The 20,128-nt window shown below is 38.3% G+C and overlaps 1 protein-coding gene across 1 annotated transcript; it reads right to left on the minus strand.

Moving 5' to 3' along the window:
• Positions 1-1,288: 1,288 nt before the first annotated feature.
• Positions 1,289-3,171, minus strand: LOC115927123. The gene is made up of 2 exons (XM_030992594.1): positions 2,967-3,171; positions 1,289-1,831 (listed from the first exon to the last, which is right to left on the minus strand). Exon 2 carries the CDS (start codon positions 1,802-1,804, stop codon positions 1,313-1,315), a length of 492 nt encoding a protein of 163 aa, XP_030848454.1. The 5' UTR covers positions 1,805-1,831; positions 2,967-3,171; the 3' UTR covers positions 1,289-1,312.
• Positions 3,172-20,128: the final 16,957 nt, after the last annotated feature.

The following is a 20,128-nucleotide window of genomic DNA, read 5'->3' on the forward strand; positions in this document are numbered from 1 at the left end:
TTCTTGCTGTCATCTCTATCTCCTTCTTTCATTTTTTTTATTCATTCTTATTCTATCAGTCTACTCTCTTTCTTGCTGTCATCTCTAGCTCTTTCATTAATTTTTATTCATTCTTATTCTATCAGTCTACTCTCAGGGAACACTTTTATCACTAGAGTCTTCGTCACTGCTCGATTCGTCGGAATCAGAGTCCATGCTCCATGCTTCCATAGTAACAAGATCTCGAGCCTCCTCTACACTAAACACACGTTGACGTTTTCCAGCAGGTGCCATCGTAACATCAGTAAAAAAAATCCAAAGAAAACCGCTAAATACACGGTAATTTCGAATGTAACACTATGAAGAAAAACAGTTTACCGGAAAGTGTGCGATGTATACAATGTAAACAATAGTAAACGCAACGCGTGGCTACACACTGCGAGCGGTATTATGAATGTCTAATTGACTCGTATACATCTGTGCAAAAATGCGAAGTTGGCACGCCTACGTCCGTGCAAATCGGCGAACAAAGCAAACAAAGAGTTAAAGGCAAAAGTGATTCAGCCTTTAATAAAAAAAAAAATATTTTCAAAGATATTCAGGCACGTAGCCACGGGGGGGGGGGGGCTTCGTTGAACTTTGTTAGACCCCTCCCAAAGACGTCGATCAATTACATGTAGATCTAGGTCTATGTGCCCCCCCCCCCCACATCAAACTCTGACTACGGGCCTGAAGATATTTAAAATCGAAAATAATTTTAGATAATGAATCAATTTCCCCTAGTTTGGCATTGTTTAAGCTTCGAAAATTCACTAATTATAAGTCGAATTATGGTCTAGAATGCTACGATATAATTGTAATACTTATAGATCTAATAATAATAATAATTCATGATAATGATAATTAATTTTATAAGGATAGAAAATCTATGGTTTGTATTTTAAGTCAACATGGACCCCGGGACATGGACTTACATTAATTTAGCTTCTTAATAATACATAGGCCTATTAGCCTACTGCATATTTTCTAGACCTAGGCCTAGATCTATTACAATTTTGGATTTTTAATACAGGCATTCAAATTATATTCATTGCTAGTGACTAGACCCTAGTCTACTTAAAAATTATAAAATAAGAATTGAGAGCGATAATCAAACAAAACCCATCTTAACTTTCAGTCAAAGACTTGGAAATTACACACACGTTTTAACCTTTGCATCTTTTCATGCATTTGTATCATTATGCTTTAGGGCCTACTACTGCAGAGTAACTGAATAGAATCATCTAGATCTAGTAGGATTTTAATCTATTTTATACACGATTTGAACAAGAACCTACCACAGCTTTGACATCGTCTTCACATGTCTGCAGCACTCGATGAGGTAAACCCAGTCTTCCTCATCTGCGCACTCATCTGCGCACTTCACCCAGTCCAGATCTAGCCGCTGCAGGTTCTTGGTTTGTTCTCTGATCAGAAGACCCAGTCCTCTCATCGTCTCTCTCGATACACGCCTCTTCTCTGATGGGAGTGTGAACGGTGCTGTAAGCTCGATGTGTGTGAGCTGCTGTCCTCCGGTCCGACGAAGACCAGCCGTGATCTGAGGTATGTCTCTCTCTGCATCATCGATAGTGATACCGATATCTATCAAGCCAGGAAGCGATGAGAGCAGACTTTCATAGCTTTGTGACGTCACTCTCTCGGCTGATAGCCTTGTGACGGATGGCAGCTCAGGAGGAGATGGGGGGAAATTGAGAGAGGAGTCTGAGATGGTGAGATGGTTCAGTGACGTGAAAGATCTGAGACAGGACCACATTCTGGCAGTCATCTCAGTAGATAGCCGACATTTCTTTACCTGCAGGACGGATAACAAAATACAGAGAGACTAGATTGTTACTTTCACGTAAATGCTATTATGCGAAACCGGGTACAGAATGAGACCCACCCCCCCCTTTTTTTTTTTGGATTAAAGCTTAACGGTGGACATTAAAAGAATAATGATAATACAGGGGCGGATCTAGCTTTTTGCTAAGGGGGGGGTTGACCAAAATAATGACGATGCGGAGCATCGTCCACGAGCCGCGAAGCGGCGAGCCGATTTTTTTTTGGGTGTTTATTTGAACCCCGTAAGTGATGTTTTCCTGGCATCTATTAACACAATGGAGACCATAAAAAGCAGTGCATGATAACGTCTTTTTAAATCAAGTAACAGTTAAATACACAGTTATATCCAGAGTTATCATGTGTTTGGTTAAGTTACCTGATGAGTTGAATATCTTCTCACAATATTTGCACTTGAAAGGGTTTCTCTCCAACGTGCGTTCTTTTTTCTTTTTTTTTTCCTTTTTTTTTTCTTTTTTTTTTTCCTTTTTTTTTTTTTTTTTTTTTTTGGGCCGCCCAAGGGGGGGGGGGGGGTTGCAACCCCCCAACCCCCCCCCCCCTGGATCCGCCACTGTAATATCAGTATACATGACCGGTAGGGCGCGCAGCGATCTCGGGAATATGATAACGAGGGAAAATATAACTCAATTTTTTTCCTCCTTTTTTAAAGTGTATTCTTTTAATCCAATAGCCTTGATTGTACTTCGGTAACATAAATTAATGGTAATTGTCATCTCATGCATTGTGGGTTTTTTCTCGAGCCGTCCAACCTAATAAGTGTCAAATGGGCGCTGCTGTGGCATTGCAACAATGAGTACGCGTATAGGGTTGTTTGGATAGGGTATGATGCAAAAAATACACTAATTTGACCATAATGTTCAATATAACCATCGACAACTGACCGAAAGAGAAATTATGCCAATTACAATCCTCACCATCGATATCACGTGACTAGCAGTGGCCCGATCACACCTTTGTATCTGTATTAGCTATTTGTGATTGTTTAACTTAAACAAAAAGTATGTTTTCGTTTTACGCGTCAGGCGCAAATTTTAAATTTCTTTCCTAAATATTTGTAGTCGTATATTATTAGTTAGATATTTGCTTACCTGGAAACCCGATTTTCGATCGTATTCGAAACATCTATCATTAAGAGATCTATAGTAATTGAAAAAGAGAGTTGAAAGTGAAGACAATAAAAACAACACAAAAACTATGGGAATTGTGTTGGGGGCAGTGGCGTATGCAAGATTCTTTTCAAGGGGAGGGTTTTAAAATTTGAAAATCGCGCCGATTTTTGTTGTTTAAACTTTAACAAATGTTATGGGGGTTTAGCCCCCCCCCCCCCCCCCCTTGGGGATTCATGAAATATCGGACACGGCCTGTGATTACCGTTTGAAACAAACATGCAGAAGGTCCTAGTTAGTGAATATGCATGTATATATATATATATATATATATACATAAGTATGATAATGAGATCAAATATAGCATGACAAACAATGGCAGGCGTTGTGAATAGTACCGTGGCAAATGCGAGTTGAAAGAAAATAACTGCCTACAAATGTGTAAATGTTTACATTGTCAGTATGGGATGCACATAGGTAGGGATATGAGAACAATATAATAATGATACTCCAAGACCCCCACAATACACACCTCCCGCGAGAAGGCCTAAGAGCTAGCTGGGGTGGATAAGAGGATTCCCATGGAAAATTATCGCATTGAATATTTTGATAGTATTTGCATGCCCTCTCCTTTCAGGTGGTAGCTCTAAGTTTCATCTTACCAATTTCAAATATATTTGTAATTTCCAGCAGTTTGTGTAGTGTGTTTAATTTTACGGATCTTGAATTGATAGTTCGTAATACGTGCAAAGATGTTAACATACAATTTGATGAAACAAAAGCACAAACAAACTAAAATATTATTCGCCTTTAGTAGTTTACAGTTTGACTTCCTGTTTGATTTTGTCTACTTTAATTTCATTGATAAATGTATGAACATCTACTCGATCTCACTGTAAATGCAGACTATCCAATGCTTTCAAAGTTGACGACTCGACAAGTTCAACCAAGTCTTCTTCGTCCAAGCACTTCACTCCGGGCAGACAAAGCCGCTGCAGGTCCTTGGTTTGTTTTCTGATAAGAAGACCCAGTCCTCTCATCGTCTCTCTCGATACACTCTGCTTCTCTGATGGGAGTGAGTCCGGTGCTGTAAGGTTGATGTGTGTGAGCTGCTGTCCTCCGGTCCGACGAAGACCAGCCGTGATCTGAGGTATGTCTCTCTCCGCATCATCGATAGTGATATCGATATCTCTCAAGCCAGGTAGCGATGAGAGCAGACCTTCGTAGCTTTGTGACGTCACTCTCTTGGCTGATAGCTTTGTGACTGGTGGAAGGTCAGGAGGAGATGGAGGGAAACTGAGAGAGGAGTCTGAGATGGTGAGATGGTTCAGTGAGGTGAAGGATCTGAGACAAGACCACAACGTTTTGGTTATCTCAGTAGATAGCTGGCAGTCATTGATTTTCAACGTGTCAACCTATGATGGCATACAAAAAGAGCATAATATAATAATTAGAAAACTACAAATAGTAATAAATTTCATTAAAGAAACATATCGTTCAAGGTTTTGAGAGGAAAGAAACGGCATCCGGGAACGGCATTGACAAAAAAACTTCATAGAATCCTAATCATCTGATCTCATCGATCGACACGCACTAAGAACTAGAACTGTTTCCAATCTTAGTTGATTTATTAGGTACAATCTTATATTTAAAACGTTTGGCTGATTTCATTATTATTTTTTATCTTTTTTCAATTTAGAATAGGCAAGATTTACACTATAATTGGGAAACGATATACCTGCTTTATGCATTTTTTGAACTGTACTTCGTTCCTTTCCACAACTTTCTTAGAGTTATAATTTTAAAATGCTACGCGGCCTATAGCCAACAAGCTATGTGTTTACCTTAGGCCCTTTAATATCCCCATTTTAATGTTTTTATTAGTTCTTAATTCACAACTAACTACAAGCAAACCAAAGTAATTTAATACATTTTATGTACTTATGTTTATTGCGAATACCTGTGTATTGTCAATATAATTATATTTCTAGCATAAAGGAATCTGACAATGTAAAACGTCAAGTGTGATATATGAATACATACCAAACTAAACTAAATTCATTATTTCAAAGAATATTATTTATGATAATCCAACTCCCTATTCGGTAGGAATTGTGAAATGCTTTCTGAAATATTAGGAAACAAATAAGGCGTATGGATATTTAAAATTAGAGCACACTTACATTCAATACATGTTTATCGGAGTTTAGCGACCCAGAAAACCTATATCATTTAAAAGAGAAATGAAGAAGTGGGGAGGGGGGGAACAAGCAGTAATTTTAAACATTTGTATTTAACAAATTACATAATAGAACCGATTTACATTTTTCAACAGTCAAACCATTTTCTTCTTAGGCTAACATCATTAATGATAAGATGATTTAGTTATTTGATTCTTTAAGATCTTTTTTAAATTATCCGCCTTGACATCTTTTTCAAAACGTTGAGAATAATGTGTATTAATTATGTTCAGCCTTGATACTGAAAGCAAGTTCTTCTTATCACCGTATTGAAACATAACAACAAGAAGCAAATTATTACATGACCTTTGTATTAACATAACACCAGTATCATCTTTGATACTCAATGAATCCTTTATTCAAGTTAAATCGGCTACAGTGGAAACTAATGGACTGGTTTAACACATCGACCTACCCAATGAAGTAAAAGGCCCATTTCAAAAATAGGGGAGGGGCGAACAAACTTTCAAGCAATTTAATTAACATAAAACAGTTACTCACTGTTCGACATACAGCCTAGCTGACATTAAACGCGTTGAAGACTGGACCACATCGAACACTGCATCCTCGAGTCCGAAAGCAACTCCGGACAACGTTGCCTGACGTTTTCTGATCAGAAGACCCAGTCCTTCCGTCCTCTGTCTTGACATGCTTGATACATTCTCTTCTGATTGGAGAGAAGAAAGGTCGATGCGTATGAGATCCTGACCTGTCAGATGTCGACGTAGACTAGTCTGGATCTGAGATATGTCTTCTGCCTTTGCATCTCCGATAGTGATATCGATCTCTTCCAAGCAAGGAAGCGACGAGAGCAGACCATTATAGCTTTGTGACGTCACTCTCTCGGCTGATAGCTTTGTGACGGATGGAAGCTCTGGAGGAGATGAAGGGAAACTGAGAGAGGAGTCTGAGATGGTGAGAAGACGTAGCTCCGAAAATGATCCCATGCAGGACCATAGTCCATTCGTCACGTCGGTAGTTAAAGTAGATCCCTCGAACTTTATAGTCATAACCTATTGTAATTATAAAAAGATAGGGAGATTTAAAGAGAGCTTAATATACGAATTAAATAACATTAATTTCTTGATCTCTTTTTTTTCTCTAAATGAATAGACCCTACGACCTTTGTATTTTGTTACTATTTTATTTCAAATTATTGTTCTTGTTTCAGTTATGCGGTACCTTGATTGAGGCCGCAGTTGGGAAAACATAGAATGACAATGACTATGTATCATACATATTGATCGTTGTATCATGCAGTATGATTCATCACGATGCAATTAATTGTGAATAAGAATACATTTACAACAATATATTAGCTATTTGAGTTATAGTTGCAGCAGATATGATTATTGTAAACATATTTTGTGAAATGGAACTATGCATACCTGAAATTTAAGTTCTTTTGGAAGATTTTGCATCCCAACGACGGTGTAGACAGTCGGTGACTTTAGAACAATACTCTCTGCATTCACACATCTTTCAACCAACGAAGACACATTTCGTTGAGTACCCTTGGTTTCTGATGAACAGTCAAGGAGAATGCGATATCGCTCGCTTTCGTCCAAAAAGTTGTTTTTAAGAAGCGCCTTCATTATTTGTATACAGAGGCTGTTGTCCGTGCCAGCAGCGAACCGGATAAGATTCTCGTAGTCGCCGATGTTTGGTTTGATTTCATTCAGTACTCTGTCCAGTTTGGAAATCTTCAAACGTAACAGAAAGCGGTGTGTTTGATCAGCGAGGAATTTCCCAGCCGAGTGTTCTTGCGCGAGTTTGTGATAAAACTCAATGGTAGTGGAAGTGGTTTCGATTGACTGAGGAAGGCATGGGATGTTAACAGTCGTCTTGGATACTATCCCGAGCTCACATGCGCTAGTAAGGGTTGCGGGGCCTTTACGGAAATCATGAGGTGTGAAGACTAGTTTTGTAGCATCGTCGAGCAGACCAGTTAGGGCAACTTCGCCTAATTGATTAATTATTTTCTTTAATTTTTTTCGAGTGATTTTCACTCTTGACTTTGATCGTTCGTTTGCATAGTGCATTAGAAAAATATTCATCTTGTCAAGCAAATCTGTTTGAGTTGTAGTTTCACTGTCCAGTAGGCCCTCGTTCCATAAGTGACAGATCATGAGACAAAATAGGGGTGTCTTGACAAGTTCATCAATTAGTGGTTGTTCATCAAGGTAATCCTTCAGACTTTGTCCCTTACAAGGATTCAAAGTCAAAGCAAAGAACTTGTTGATGTACTCGCACGAGCTGTCTCGCGAGAATCCTTCGATCCACATCTTTGTGTATATCCTTGGGAGATCATCTTGATCGAAGAAGTTCTCTAAGTGAGGACGTGTTGTTACTAGGACTCGACACTCTGGAAATTCCTCCAAACATATGACCTTGACAATATTGCTCTCTGAGCTTCGCTGTGAAGAAGAAATACCTGCATATTCATCTAGTCCGTCTAGTATTATGTGGCATATGCCCTGATTCTTTCTGATGAAATTCTCTAGACCCTCCGGTGTGAGATCTTGAACATCACTCAAAAGCTGGGATTTGATGGCTTCACCGATCGATGTAAGCTGATTTGTGTTTCGGAATTTCACAACAAACAACAGTGGCAGGTGTTCTAATGCTGACCCCTTTTCTCTATGAACCCAGTCATGAGCCATCTTAGCAACAGCCGTGGTCTTCCCTCGTCCAGCGGGAGCCGAAATGAGGATTCGAGCTGGCAGTCTGCCGTTTACTTTCGTTGAAAATATTTCAGCAACAGAATTCTGGAGTATTTCCTTATTTTTCTTGTCTTTTCCATGAGCGTCCTTCTTCACCATTGTGACAATCGTGTGCATTTCTTTGAGCTCAGCATAGTCATTGCGATCCCATGGCTTCATTTGAATTTTGCACAGTTGATCTAGGTACTTGTTCTCCAACTTTTTGCGACATTGCTGAACAGTAAAGGATTCCGAGATCTTCTCACTGTAGATATCTAAAACGAAGCAAGCATATAATACAAAATGCCTTTAAATATTGCACTCCGGCAATATCAGCCCCTTCTCTTTCCGACCTAGTATCGTTCCGTTAGTAATTATTTCTTGTTCGAATACATAAAGTTTCATTGTTCCGACGTTTTTCCTTTCCCGAGTTGGGAACACGCTTAAAGGAAAACTCCAACATCAATGGAAAAATGCTCTGACACGAAGCCGAACAAGAATAGAGAACCAGTCTGGCGAAAGTTTAAACGAAATCGGACAAACAATAAAAACGTGTTTTAGTTTTAGTTTTTAAAAGTTGCAATCACTATACGTAAATGACGCAAGGGAACTTCAAATGGGCCGAATCGGCAATGTTACCGGATGTATATTGGCGGACATCTCTCCAATTTGTTTTAACATACATGTATTTTACGGAATGACTAAAATATCAATTTGTCGAAATGTGTTACTCGGGAGTATCTTCCATTTTAAAAGGAGATATAATATATATGCTATCCATAATATATTTTGGTAGTACACCAAGGGAAAAGGTTTCTCTAAGTGTATTCCGCTTTTACACAAATTAACTCGTTACAAAATGTGAACTGCCCTTATGTAAGTCGGGAAATATCTCTTCAAATCGATGTGAAAATTAAAAAAAGTTCAAGATCCTTTTGAACTTGATTTTTTCTAACATAATTATATATTCAAAAGATTGTTGCTTTTTTTTATTTTTTTTTTACAAAATTCAATATACAAGTATGCTATTTTTATTGAAGCCGGGTGCTTTCTTCCCAACTGTTAACAACTTGGGATTCATATTATTTATTAGTTATACTTATTATGGATAGAAAGATAAACAGGTGAGCTAATATTAGTACACGTTAAAAAATATAAACGCAAGGCAGACGGAGTCAAATTATGATCAGATAAACACAGTAAATAGCATCATTATACAGTGGCGGATCCAGGGGGGGGGGGGCCGGTTCTCATGTTCTCAAAACAATGTACATGTACAGGTACATGCATGAGCGGTGATTTTAGGCGCTCTAGCACTGATAGACTCACCTTCAATCATTGGTGTCCCCTTGAGATATGTATCAGCAAGCATGACCAGCTCAGCGTCAATGAGAGCTTGTTCCAGTCTGAGATGCTGGTCGCAAGGCACCACGGTCTGTCTCCAGTCAAACAGCATGTCACGTGTTCCCTTACAAGTCACCCGTCCTTCTATCCTGTTGGTCTCTGTGTATCTATTGATTTCTGCGACCTTGAAGCCGAGCGTTCGTCCTAAGGCCTCCATCTGCTCACCCGTCTGGATGTCTTCAGCCACCTGGGAGAGAAGATCATCGGCAACCCCTCCTTGCGCTGCCATTACTATACAGACAATGCAATGGAAAGGAAAATGAAAATACAGTCATGAGGTCACTTCCCAAGAGGCCAAGTTCATTATTTCAATCCATCTTGAGTCCCGAATTATGTTTGTGTATCGAATTGTTTTATAATAAGTATCAAAGCTGGACCGGCCTATTCTTTTACCAGACGTTTCTATTTTCAGACATTCTTGCTATATGCCTTATATATGTATTTGTGTTGTCAGTGTCGTAGTCTAGTGTCTCTTGGGCCTCACACTTCAATGACTGAAAATGAGAAAATGTAGTTTTGCCTGAATCTCTCATAGCGTCAATTTATTTCAAATGTCCATCTTCGGTATGTTCAAATATATGATCCTATTATGGACATTTGTAAACATTACCTACAGTAGCGTACAATCATCGAGAAAACAGTTAAACCCTTTGACAAGTCATTTGAACTTTTACAATTGTATGCCCCATATGTCAAATCCTCAATTTTGTCATTCGAAGTGGGCATTAAAATATCGTTAATATTCCTTTCTCTTCTAAATAACCTAGGGGTTATGCCTAAGAAATCGCTGGTTGGCATATAGTTGTATAGCTATTTTAAGCAATCATACCTGAGCTACTTTGCGGTGGAGTCGCCTCTTGTTCATGTGGGGCCTGCTGCTTTGGGAGATAATCACCTATATGAAATGTATACATAGTTATTTATGATGTTATTTACATCTATGCATCCATGGCGCGAGAGATTCGAACATCAAAACATATTTTACATTTAGATACGAACAATATTTAAATTTCATAAATCAAACAATAAAGCTAGACTGCTAGACTGTTAGACTGATCAAATGTACCTTGAATTTAAAGATAAAGGTGAGTTCCGGTAATGCGATTGCATTGTGAAAGAAAAGGTGTGGAATGGATCAGAAACAGTTGATCATGTAGCATGTAACTATTGGTGTGCACTGCAAGGTTCTGGAGTCATGAAAATCATAGTAAATTTGGCCCAGTCTTGGTAAAGTATCAAGCAATGTACACAGAAAGATGTCTATGGGACTACACAAATAGCGTCGGGGCTAGTACTACCTTGATTTCCTTATCTTTCTATGCTCATTACTCAGCCAGTACACATTTTCTTCCAAAATTGTTTGGCACATGTCATTTATTTGTAATCTTAAACATTCAGTGTAAGTTTCGTTTGATTTTGTGAGAATTTTTTTTTTTTTTTTTTTACCAGAACACAAGTTTATCTTTTATAACGAAGTCATACAATATAGATATTGTTCATTTGATATCACACAATCGACTGTTTACCTCTGGATAATTTTTTTCCCAGTCCACCAAGCTCCACATCATGAAGCTTCGTCGCCAGGATTGATCGTGATTGGCTTGTGTCTGTTTGTTTATTTGTCCACATATTCAGGATTTCCTCCATAGCCACATTGTAGTTATTTTGATGTCTTGCAAGAATTGATTGATTCTGATTAAAGAAACACCCCAGAGCGATGCACAGTCTTGAGTAACTGGTATGAGGTATTTCAACGGAAAGATGATTTATCTCGACTCCCTGTAAACACGGTAAAGTCTCCATCGTTCTGTAAAGGCATACAATAAATACATAGCGCGGATTAACCTGGTGATTAAATGAAACCAAGGAGTTACTAGGCGATCAATTACGTGTTAAACAGATACTTATAAAGTAATTATAGTCATTTAAAAAGTTTGGTATAAAATGTTCAAGTGTTCTGAGACTAGTAAACATCTCAGATCGATGAACTGCCGTACTCAACGTTTGCTTTGTTCCTCTTATGCAATTAGTCCGATACGTAATATCAAGTTGTTTTCTGTTTTCCGTTCTTGTCAAATATTTACCTTTTTTCTTTATACAAGTCAAAGAAAATAATGAATATTGTTTTATTGGTTTATTGCGCATATATTTTTTTTCTTTTTAAAGAAATTATTTGTAAAATATTTTTTTCTTGTCAACTTTAAAGGAGGGCAAATGTGTCAAATACATATCCACTAGCAGATAAAAAAAAAAAGGTGTCCCCCACCCCTCTCACACGCACACACACACACAAACACAAACACACAAACGAACACAAACGAAGGGTGTTGGAGTTTGTGTGTGTCAATGTGTATGTAAGAGATCGATTAATGTTTTTTTTCTGGGCAGCCTACATTGGCACATCCACTGCCACCACTGCAATTTCCATTGATAATTTCCGCTGCAATTGTAATTATATAGAATTATATAAACATATTGGGAGGGGGGGGGGGGGCTTGGGCGAAGAAGGTAGATGCAGGCGCCATGCATGATATGGAGGACGGGGTAAATAAAGATGGGGACAAACTGGTTGTGTGCGTCAATGGAGGAGAGAGGGAGAGGGGTACGGGAATTAATTGTGAGTGAGTGGATGAGAGAGAGAGATAGAAAAGAGAGAGAGAGTAAGAGAGAGAGAGAGAGAGAGAGAGGGGGAGAGAAACGGTAGTGAGTTTGTTTAATTATTAGATGTGAATAAAAGAAAGAGAGATAAAAACTAATGAGCAAGTGGGAACGCGAAAAAAAATTAATTAGTGAGTGGGTGAAAGCAAGAGAGCTGTTAAGTAATGGAGAGATGGGTGAGTGAATGTGAATGAGAAAGAGGGGGAGAAAGGGAGTAACTAAGAGGGAGATTACAATTATCAAGTGAGAGATAGTACGAAGGGGCGGGAGTCAGACAAAGAGAAAGAGAATGACTGAATGGATGGCTGAAGGAGGGAGAGAGAGATTGTCATTGTGTATCAGTTATTCTGTAAGCCAAAAGCTATAGAAATTGAAATATGTCATTCTCAAAAAGTTATGAAAACGAGTGTCAATATAAGGGTATTATCACTACCTCACTACACTACACTATACAAAGAATCAATTACACGTGAACCATTTGAATAGCTATTCTTTTCAGGGGGTATTGCTGCTTTTCTATTCTTCCACACTGCGGCCAAGTAAAAATGATTCCTGGCTTCTCGTTCCTGCAACCATTTTGTTGGCGCTCGCTTCCTTTTTTTCTTTTTTTGGTTTATTGTTAAATTATAGTTTTAGTTTAAGATGAACTTAATTCGGTGATATCTTAAATGTAGATCTAAAACAATTTTAAGGGAAAAGGCATAGAACTGATATTTAAGAAGAAGAAACAATCATATTTAATTTCATGTATCAAATTATCATTTTTAAGTGTATTTATCGGGAAACTGAATTAAAGTCTCAAAACATGTTTGAAACTTATCACGGTATCATGAGTGGTCAGTCCCATCTGTGTCAAATGGTGTAGTGTGAAGCAGATCTCCTGAAATCACTAACGGTTTCAAACTGAACCCTGATTATTATCATTGATATCATTATTATTTTGGGGGTGAATTTTGTCTTGAGTGTCATTTTTTAAAACCAGTAAATGATACAGATGGTCATAATTAGTCTTAAAAGCTGTAGAATATCGCAAACTTCAGTGCAGCGCGTCGTCGACGACCCGACAGCGTTTTCTGCCTTAATAGCAGTATGGTGTGCGCAAGAGGGCGTTACAGACTGAACTTCAGGGAGTCTGTTGATTTGTTCACATTCATTTTTTTTAAATGCCTCCCAAAACGACACGTACAAACAACCACTCACCACAACACATACACACACACACACGCACACATTAACTTACAATAACAAAGCCTTCTAAATTGTTCATAATAATCATACATGTACTACTAATACGATTGATTTACATATCGTTGCTACTCATATACAAATACAATTGTGTTGTTGTTATTATGATTTGTTAACTTTTTGGCAACATTTTAGAGACTAATGATGATCTATTATTATTATAGATCTTCTTAATTTAATAAACGTTGATTTGTGTTTCTTTATTATTTTTACACCAAATATTTTGCTGTAGACCACTAAAGCAAAAGTTAACATGGAGCCATGCCAAATAGCACGTTCACGTGCGGCCATCTTATACAAATATCAAATATAAAAGAATATGGAAACACTCACTCATCATTTTCGAAAAAAATCCGTACGAGAAACTAGGAATCGATTTTACATAGCATATACTAAAATAGACCTGATTTTGTTGGTTGCAAATATTTTATACCTTTGATCGAGTGCATGCAGGCGCACTCACCCAACGAATTCACCTACCAGAACAAAAGAAAAAGAAGGCGTGTATACAGAAAGAAAAATGGGGCACGTGTCAAAATAAAGGGGCTTTTATCAAGGTGCAAAGGGGTCTTTATGAGGAAGAGTTGGAGCTATTATCAAAAAGTAGAAGGGGCACTTATCAGAAGGAAAAGGGGTACTTATTAACTCTTAAGCTGCCACCCATACAATGCACCCAATGCCACAGTGCTAATCCCTATTGTGCCAGCCACAAATCTCCTGTGTGCCAAGTTAATTTTAGGGTTGGTTCAAGTGCGTGTTATTTAAATCTTTACAAAAAATAAATCACTGAATTACTCGAGAAAATCCAATCTGACTGTTGTTTACAAAGACGCGTAATCCAAAGCCGATAATCTCATGCACGCGATGGTACTTTCAATTGCGCTGCAAAAGCACTCAGCACGGTGCAATGGGCATGAACAATAACTGTTATTACATATGCGCCCTTGCGTGCACAAAGCAGACAAGCGGTGGCTCGCTAGCATGAACGTAGCAGTCAATCTATAGCGCGCTCGCCTGCATAGAGCACTTTAACAATAGCGCGCTAGCAGTCTCATGGCAGGATATGAGTTAAAAAGGGAAAGGTGTGCGAGTCAACGTGAAAAGGGCACTTATCAAGGTAAAAGGGGCAACTCTCAGAATTGACTAGAGTCCATTATCAGAGGTAAAGGCGGCACTTATCAGGAGTGGTAAGTGTCATTTATGAGAATGTAGAACGGACACATATTAGAAAGAAAAAGGGAAAGTTATCTGTAGTAAAAGGGGGCACTTTTCATAAGTAAACAGTTATGCAATTCCAGGGTAAATTTTAGGGCCCCCCCCGGAGGGCCGCCTCTGAAGTAAGCGTCAGCAAGTCTAGTTGAACGCAGGCGCGTACGCAGGGGGGGGGGGGGGGTTAACCCCCCCCCCTTGAGTGTTTTTTATGTGTATGTTTTATGTATGTTTTTTTGGGAACCTCCCCCTCCCCCTTTCGATTTTATTTTTTAATAAATAAAAAAGAAAATGAAAAAAAAAGATTACACTAATGGCTAACCTAAAAATGTAACGTTACACCCCCCCCAACGAAAAAAAATGTCGAATTTTGTAATTTCGAGACCAAAAAAAATATAATAAAAGTGTCCTCTTACCCCCCCCCCCCCCCCCCCCCCCCCATGTGTGTGATGTCTGAAGTAGGTGAGCAAAATTCATAGATGAAACCCCCAATCCTGATCGGGTTTTAAGCACAGTATTATGATGAGAGAATGAATAAGACCTTATAAAAAATGGCATTAATGAGACAGGTATACCATAATAAATTATTGCAAGCAAGCTTTACACAATCACACAAACAATCATACTAACGAAGGATGCGGGCATGTGTGCGTACCAATGTGTATTTGAGGGGTGCATTACAAGTATTTCTAGGCAGCCTATGCCATGATTGCCAAGTGCGATACACCTTTTTTTTTCCATGGGGGCGGTGAAGGTTACGGTCTACTCCGGCGCCATGCATGATAAGCTGGATGGAGGCGAATGAAGAGAGGGATTAACTGAGTGCGTGCATCAAAGGAAGATATAGAGAGAGATAGAGAGAGAGGGGCTAAACAGGGAGAAAGAGAGTTACTAAGAGGGAAATTGGAATAGTAAGTAAGAGACAAAGATAGAAGGGCCGGGAGAAAGAGAGAGAGAATGACTTTAAGGATGGCTGAAGGAGGTTGAGAGAGATAGACTAATTGTCATTGTGTACAAGTTATTTTGTACGCCAAATGCGAACGAAATATGTCATGTCTCGAATATTTATGGAGAAGAGTGTCAATAAAAGATGTTATCACTACCTTAGTACACTGCACAATAACCAATCATCCGTGAACCATTTGAAGAGCTTTTCTTTTCAAGGGACATAGCTGCTTTCGTATTCTTCCACACTGAGGCCAAGTTAAAAGTATTCCTAGTTTTTCGTCCCCGCAATTATTTTTTGGCGCCCACCTCCTTTTTTATCTGTTTTTTTATTGGTTATTTATATATTTAGTTTAAGTTAAAAAATTATTCGGTGATATCTTACACACGGATCAAAAATAGATTTAAGAGAAAAGGCATAATACTGATAATTAAAAACAAAAATATAATTTTATCTAATGAACTACCATTATAAGTATTAGGGCATTAAACGGGGAACTTCATTAAAGTCTCAGAACATGCAAGAAGTCCATCACGATATCATGAGTGGTAAGTCCCATCTGTGTCAAATGGTGTAGCGTCCAGTAAATCTCTTGAAAATACAAGCAGTTTCTAAACTGAATCCTGATTATATTTTAAATTCATTTAGGGGGGATTCCGGAATTAGGTGTAATTTATTTTAAACTATATATGTATGCCTACCGTTTGGCATTGAATAGTCCAGAGTACAGATAATTTATTACTTTCTCTATAATACATACTTTCAAACAACCTCAAATTATTGTAACAATAAACACCGCAAAACAGACAAACGTGAGAACTTTACGTGTAGGGTAGGTGTAGGGAATTGGAGACCCTTAAGCACATTTGCATACTTTACATAAACATGAACAATGTTACACATACACAAAGTTTTGTATTCTCTTCAGTAACTTCTTCTCTTTATTTGGTAACGAAATTGTGGTCAAGATGTAACTGATTAATAAGAAAACAATGATTAATGACGTTATCACCAAAGGTCTCTTATTACCTACATGTGCAGGTAATAAGGGACAGTTACATATCAAGGCATTTTAAGTACAATTTGAATGAAAATGGGATTGTTGTAGAATAGTTCAAACACTTTTTGAAAGAGATACATGCAGCCAATGAACTTACTGTAATTTTGAAACGATTTTAAAACAATGTGGCCTACTTGGGATACTCCCAAACCCCTGTTTTGTATACAAACAAAGGTTTACAGTCTGTATAAACCAGCTCGCTGATCTCACATTTTTATTCGTATTGTCCAGAAACCTCGTGAGTCTTCTCATTCTACAATACATCCAAAGTTGGCCACCCAATATTCAAATGTGCATCTTCTTTTTTATCTTCATATATCAAATTGAAATCCAACTACATTGTACCCCAAACATCTGTAAATCTTGATGTACACTCCTTCTTTCTTTTTTCTTTTCCCTCTCTCTCTCTCTCTCTCTCTTTCCCCTTTTACCAATATTTTTTCCACAATATTCGTATTATTATGTATTCATTGAGGGTAGTCATGCTTTAAAGTTTGCTTACTTTGTCAACCCTCCTGTTTGATGTTTTTGATTAGTTACTTTATTCGACATTGTATTATTTTGAAATGTGTAAATTTGCAGTGTTTTGTTTGTTATATATTTGTAATAGGGCAAAAGAAAAAGAAAATCAAACAGAAATAAATAAATCAAAGGTTGCCCAAAATATTTCTGTACTTGGACAATTAACCAACCAGCATCGGGTCATTGACTGTCCTCGGCATACTCGACATTCACAACAAACGACCCTCATCTTGGACCTGGTGTCCCCCATTGCCTGCACATATTTCTGATCAGACACCATTTATAATGTGCATCGCAACATCCATTCACAACACACAATGGCCATAAGTTTTCTGTGATGGTTGGCACACTTTATAAACTTCCTATTAAAATTACTTGTTAAGAGCCACCTCTAAATATTTGCATACACCACAACTATGAGTGAAATTGCTTACCATGGTCAATTTTGCCAATTTTCTCGGAGAAAGAACCCATTTTAGTCTTCGAAATTAATTGGATATATGCAGTAGTGTTGTTAAAGGCCACAGATGGCTCTATAGCAATATTGAAGCCAACACGGACAGACAGGGATGTGTTCAAGCTTGGTGGTCTCCAATTCCCTACACCTACCCTATTTGACGTAAGGAACGATTTTTTTTCTTCTCTCACTTTGCTCTGAATTGTTATACTTTGATTTCTAACATTCATGGAAACACAGCCGCCTCCAAAACCGCCTGTATAAACCCACACTCACATTAACGCACATACATTAACTAGCAATAACAAAGCCCTCTAGACTGAGGTGAAAGGGGCTCTTCTAATATCTAAAAATAAATCTTATTAAAAAAAAGAATGAACTACTCACGTTATGTGTATAATCAATCAATCAATGACGTCATTCACTGCCTTTAAATTAGGTACAAGATGTAATGTTTCGATGGAAAGATCCTTGAGTAATAATTGAACTAAAAACAACTCGTAAGGACTTCGAAGGACGTGGTCCGTAATAATATTCCGTGTACTAAAACCCTGCTCAACGCTATGACGTTCTATGAACGGCTCAAACTGGGGTAAACTGTTAAGCAGGGCTCCCACTTAGCCGAGTTGTATTAGCGAGTTATGGCGAGTTGTGGTGAGTTGCCTCAAAGAGGCACTCGCAATAACTCGCTAACAATTCGGTATGGCTTAGCGTAACTCTTTACAACATTCCAAGACTCTCCTCGAAGTCGCGAGCAGTTCCAAAATTTTGAACATGTTCAAAAAATGTCCCCGATTCGTTGTAATTCGAGGTGAACTCGCCTACACTCGTAATATACACGCATTATTTGTAACAAGCTCGCGCTGCACTCTTCATAAGGTGGCGAGTTGCTACGAGTATATTACGAGTATTAAGCAAGTTCACCTCGAGCTACAACGAATCAGCGAAAATTTTGAACATGTTCAAAATTTTCACTGGTCGTTGTTACTCGAGGTAAATTCGTTGTTACTTGAGGTGAACTCGCTTACACTCGTAATATACTCGCATTACTCGTAACAAGCTCGCGCTGCACTCTTCATAAGGTGGCTAGTTGCTACGAGTTATGAATAGTGCAGCGCGAACTTGTTACGAGTAATGCGAGAATATTACGAGTGTAGGCGAGTTCACCTCGAATTACAACGAATTGGGGGATATTTTTTGAACATGTTCAAAATTTTGGAACTGCTCGCGACTTCGAGGAGAGTCTTGGAATGTTGTAAAGAGTTACGCTAAGCCATACCGAATTGTTCGCGAGTTATTGCGAGTACCGCTTTGAGGCAACTCAGCACAATTTGCCATAACTCGCTATACAACTCGGCTAAGTGGGAGCCCTGCTTTAGAATGAAGAAACCTTAAACAAGAGTCTTTCGAATCAAAATTCCAGCCCAATTCTGAAGTGTCCGATGCTGCTTGCATTGACACCGGCTCATTCGCCAAATGCGATGTAACTTGCTATAGTTCAGTAAGTATGAAAGTTATTAAAAGTCGACTCCCTGTTTCGAAGAGACCTACATGAAGCGGCCTACGAGGAAGTACTGACAAACACCGTCAACAACTCTAGTTAAACGGGATCAGATCGAGGAAACTAAACAGAAATTTAACAATGCCTCACTCGCATGAATTAACATTATAGAGATAAATATTCGTAATGGGTTTCAATGCCTTGCACTGCAGGGGTACCGGGGCGTCATTCAAAGTGGGGGTGCACCAACAACAAAAAACGCACTTTCTTCAAAAAGAAGGAGGCACCTACAAATGATTACCTCACAATATGTCAACGTAGTTTATTAAATAAGTAACAATCTAGTGTAACAAAAAGAAACACTTCTTATATTAAAATTTACATGACATTTACTTACAAAAAGAAAACACATTTAAAAGCTTTGAAAACGAGCACGAATATATTCTAAAAGGGGCACAGTTCGTACTTAGAGCATTGTGCCTTATGCTTCCTCGGCTACTACCTATACCTTCATGGTGGTAGATATAAGGTTCATTTTACTTCACAAAGCTGCACCAATTCATTAACACTAGATATGGCTCTCTTTTCTTTGTTTTTATCTGACCACAAAAGCACTCTTTTTGTAGGCGACAATGGGATATATAGAGGAAAGTTCACTTATCAAAGGGGATTTATATAGAAATTAAAGGGATTACTTATCGAAAGTAGTAAGGTAATCTGTTCATATTAATGAAAGGAACACTAGTTATTAAAGTGAGGCACTTATCAGATGGGAAAATTCCACTTAAAAAGGAAAAGAGACACGTGTCAAAGTAAAAGGGGCATTTATTAGAGAGGTGAAAATGGACACCTTTCGCAACCGAAAGGGGACTGTAAGTAGGGGTAATGGACATTTATTACAAAGGAAAAGGGGGATTTTTATACCGAAAAGGGCACTCATAAGATATTTATGTAACGGGGCACTTATTAGAAGGGGAAAGATGCACCAAGGTGTGCTTTTTATTAAAGGAAAGAGGCATTTATTAAAAAGGAAAGAGGCACTTGTCAAAGGAAAGAGGCATTTATTAAAAAGGAAAGAGGCACTTGTCAAAGTAAAAGTGGCACCCATCAGATTTGAATAGGGGCACTTATGAGTAGGGGGAAGGGGCACTTGTCATATTAAAAGGGGCACTTAGCATATTTGGATAGGGCTCTGAACAG

The sequence above is a fragment of the Strongylocentrotus purpuratus genome, unplaced genomic scaffold (assembly GCF_000002235.5).
Source record: "Strongylocentrotus purpuratus isolate Spur 01 unplaced genomic scaffold, Spur_5.0 spur5_scaffold_20, whole genome shotgun sequence".
NCBI lineage: Eukaryota > Metazoa > Echinodermata > Echinoidea > Camarodonta > Strongylocentrotidae > Strongylocentrotus > Strongylocentrotus purpuratus.